At 32.7% G+C, this 4,029-nt stretch overlaps 1 protein-coding gene across 1 annotated transcript in view; it reads left to right on the top strand.

Annotated features, from left to right (window-relative positions):
- The first annotated feature begins 1,254 nt into the window (after positions 1 to 1,254).
- LOC105623881 (ejaculatory bulb-specific protein 3) overlaps positions 1,255 to 4,029 on the top strand; it is a 10,419-nt gene continuing 7,644 nt past the window's right edge. Inside the window, exon 1 of the mRNA XM_012205254.1 lies at positions 1,255 to 1,341. Coding sequence (XP_012060644.1) covers positions 1,336 to 1,341 — 6 coding nt within the window. The 5' untranslated portion in view covers positions 1,255 to 1,335. The remainder of the gene's footprint in view (positions 1,342 to 4,029) is intronic.

Genomic DNA, 4,029 nt, shown 5'->3' with positions numbered 1-4,029 from the left:
AAATTTATTACGAGTCATAAAATCCTAAGCGACAAACAGGGCATACCTAAAAGTTGTATAAATTATATAATACAAGATACAATATAATACAAGATACAAAAGTTGCAAATTGTTTTTAATTGTCATGACCTTCCTTTGTTGTTCAGTCACTTTTGCAATAGCAAGTAGAATAATATAAAACTTTATGTACAATTTTTCATTATAGAAATTTTTATTAAATTGTAAAAATGCGATGCAATATATGGGTTCTAAATAATTTGCAATTTTGATTTAATAAAAACACACTTCAAAATTAAATTAATAAACAAAATTGTGTTTTTAATTTAATTATTATTATTATCATCATTATATAATCGTTTTTGTTATTTCGTTAACTCTTATATGGGCAGACTTTCGGTGAAATATTTCGCAGTCTCACGTTACATTCTGCCTGATTGTTTTGGTCGGCAACATGCACCTTCGAAAGAACGCATCATCGCTCTGGTGCAGTGCAGTCTGTCACGCAATCCTTATGCAGCTTGCGCAACGCTCGCGCTAATCCGCATGGGATTCGTGATTTTTCTCGCGCGGGTCGTGCTCGCGCTGTTTTCGCGCGGCTATCGAAACGGAAGCAATAATTTGCTCGTGGCTAGCGACGGAGTTAACGAGGTACGAGCATACTGCCCGTTAACTTAACGCCAGCCAAATATTATTTTTGCAATTTTCGCTGAATCCCGCTAACGAGCGCGCGTTCGTGCAAAAACACTGACGTTCTGTTTCTCTCTCTCTCTCTCTCTCTTTCTCTCTATTTGTCTCTAATATCGCGCGCGAAATTCTCTTAATGATTGCGACAAACGTGTTAATCCATCGTTTTGTGATTTTTTTTAGACTGTAAATTCCGGGGATTGAGAAGCTCGAGGGAGAATTCCCCGAGAACGGGATTACCGTAGCAAGTGGGGAATCATTTTTTCCTGCGTATTCGATTAGGGTTAAAAAAACTTTCACAATATAAACTTTCACAATACACAAAAATACAGATGGGATTAAAGTCAAGTCATTTCAGGAAGTTTTAGGATAAGTTTTAAATCAGTTGAGGAATCCTTGTGTGTCTAGTGATATTTACAAGACGTGAAGTGATTTACGAAGACGCGAGATGAATATGCAAGATTTGTACACCTATGACGCACATGTCTTTTCCTCCTCATGGAGCTGCGTAAAGAGATTTAAGGAGGGAGAAGAGAAACCTCGTAAGGCTGTTTCGACGAATTCGGGGATCCAGTTAAATGGGAGCCCGTTAAGCTATAAAATAACTGATCAGCACTGCCGCCGACATCAGTAGTATAACTCCGTTCGAACATGAAGGTAAGCATAACTCTCTCTCTTCTGCTTATTTTTCGTTGCCTTTCATGTCCCTCCCACTATCTTATTTAACATACTTTCTCGTATCATCTTTGGGAATTCTTTGCTTATCCATCGTTTTTTTCTTTTGATAAAAGAATCTCTTTTTTTTATTTTTCATATTTTCTTATGTATATTTTATGTATATTATCTTTTGTATATTTTTTTGTATGCTCGTTGATTATATCCTGTTTGTCTTGTTTTTCATATTCCCGGAAACTGTATGCGCTGTTAATTTGTGAATATAATTTTATTACATTAATTTTTATAAAAATGACGATGATATATAATGATATAAAATGATGATGATATATAACGTGCATCGAGTGGCCTTGAGGAAATATATCTACACAATATACACGCATTACTCGTCCTTCTTCTATTACTATCATAAAACTTCTTTTTCTCTTTTTTTAATAAGTATGAAAATAATATACTATGAATTAAACAATAAAAATTTGAAATAATTTTAATCTAGTAATATTATCTTTTTTGGTCATCCATCTCTCTTGATTAGAGGTACTTAAAATTTTAAATAATGTATATCCTCGTTCTTATAATAATTCTTGGTTTTTAACTTTTTAAATATTCTATTTCTTTTTTTACCACGTGGGAATCGCATAGACGTTAATTGCCGCTTTTTATTCAGCAAAAATCCAATCCTGAGAGACCGAAAGTGAATAATGCAGTGCAAGTTCTTCGGTGCATCGAGGCTGTTTCACGTCGTTAACGACCTCGGGGACCGTTTAAGAGTCTCCTAAGGTGATTCAATGTCTGTCTCCTCGTACATCCTCAAAAATTCACCGTTAATCCACTGTTAAACGCGTGCGAATCTTTTTGCGACCGTGCCGGCGGCATGCGCTTTTAAGTCGCGAGCGACTTGAGTCGCAAGACGAGGTAGAATTTCTTTACGAGAGTGAAAGGCGTCGGGAAATGTTGTCGTGGTAATGGTGACAATTGCGTAACATTTATAAAGGCGTGCGAGCTGTTGCTTAATAATAATTATTCTTTCCATGTTGACATCGAAACGACTCTTTGTTCCTTTTTTGTTCAATAAAAAAAACATTTTAATTTCTACTTAATGGAATCGTTGCCAAGCGATTAAATTATTGATGCCAATTATATAATCGTGTTTAAATACATATATAAATCAAATTAATTTAAGATGATTCTTTAATAAATCGAGTTTACCATAGAAATGTCTAATTTTTTTGTATAATGAAATTAAAATATTGAAATTAAATATCGACGTAAAATCTACTGTAAGTTAACGATGAAATAAGAGAGAAAAAAAATGTTGAAAATGTAACTTTTTCAGATACTTAGTGACAGATAAGATTCGTAGATGCTTCTTTGACTAACTGCACACAAATCTTACCATACTTTTCTCAAAAACGAGATTATAATAGTTAAAAAAATTATGATTTTAATGATCACAAAAAAGTAATAGGCCAACGGCTTTTCTGGAAAGATATTTATGTGCATAAACTTTAGAGTCCGATCGAAATCACATTTTGATCTCCGAAATTTGATTACCGAATTTAGACAAGTTACTTACTAAAAAAAAGAGAAAGATAAGTTAATGGAGTCAGATTTTTTTTCGGTCAGACTTGAAATCGACATTTTTTAATTAATTTTATAGAGATCGTATAATTTTCAGAAATTATGACAAATTTATGCACTTTTTAAAAAATAAGATTTTATTGAAATATCTAACTATAATAATATAATAATATTGCATCCTCAACTTTTAAAGAAATCAAATTACAGTTATTAAGAGGATCACATCAAAGTTTGTACTCAAATTATATTAAGCTTAATCAACAAGTTAATAATTAAAATCGAACAGTTTTTTTTGAATGCTCATGCGTTGTAACGGTTTATCCATCGAAATTTTCTTTTAATTTCGGCCGAAACCGAAATCAAACCGAAATCTTGATTTTTGATCGAAATTAATCGAAACCAAAATTTCGGTCGGACTTTAATAAATAAATTTACATATAGATTTAATCTCGAAAAGTAAATATAATCTCATCTTGTTTTCATTCGATGAAAATGCAGCTCTTTTTTCTATTTCATCATATTCTATACTATTTCATCATTAAGATATACACGTAGTTTTAATATTTTATCCAAATTATACAGATATTTATAATTTTGGATAGGCTCTGGTAAGAAGCACCTCAAATTTTCAGCACTTTACTAAAGAACCTTAAATTATTATATTTATTTGGATTAAACAGATACAATAATACAATAATATAATTTATTAAGTTTCCCGGCTTGTCAAGAAATTATTGAACATAATGCAATCGGATATTTAATATACGAACATATTCACATATCTGTATGTTAAATATCTACGTTTTCTTCCTTGAAAAAGCTAAATGTCTCTGGGCGATAACGTCATTTGGGTCGTCGCTCTTTGCGCTTTACCTTTCGCCAAAGTATAACGGATATCATATGTATATCGCGTAGACATTTCCTCTGCGTCGGAGAAAGAGAGAGAGAGAGAGAGAGAGAGAGAGAGAGAGAGAGAGAGAGAGAGAGAGAGGACGTAGTAGTATATAACTACTAACTACTACTACTACACTACTACTACTACTACTACGTACTACTACGTACTACGTACGTACGTACGTACGGTCGGTA

Source organism: Atta cephalotes (assembly GCF_000143395.1).
Source record: "Atta cephalotes unplaced genomic scaffold scaffold00067, whole genome shotgun sequence".
Taxonomy (NCBI): domain Eukaryota; kingdom Metazoa; phylum Arthropoda; class Insecta; order Hymenoptera; family Formicidae; genus Atta; species Atta cephalotes.
The sequence above is the reverse complement of the archived record's forward strand: the minus strand, read 5'-3'. Positions and strand labels throughout refer to the sequence as shown.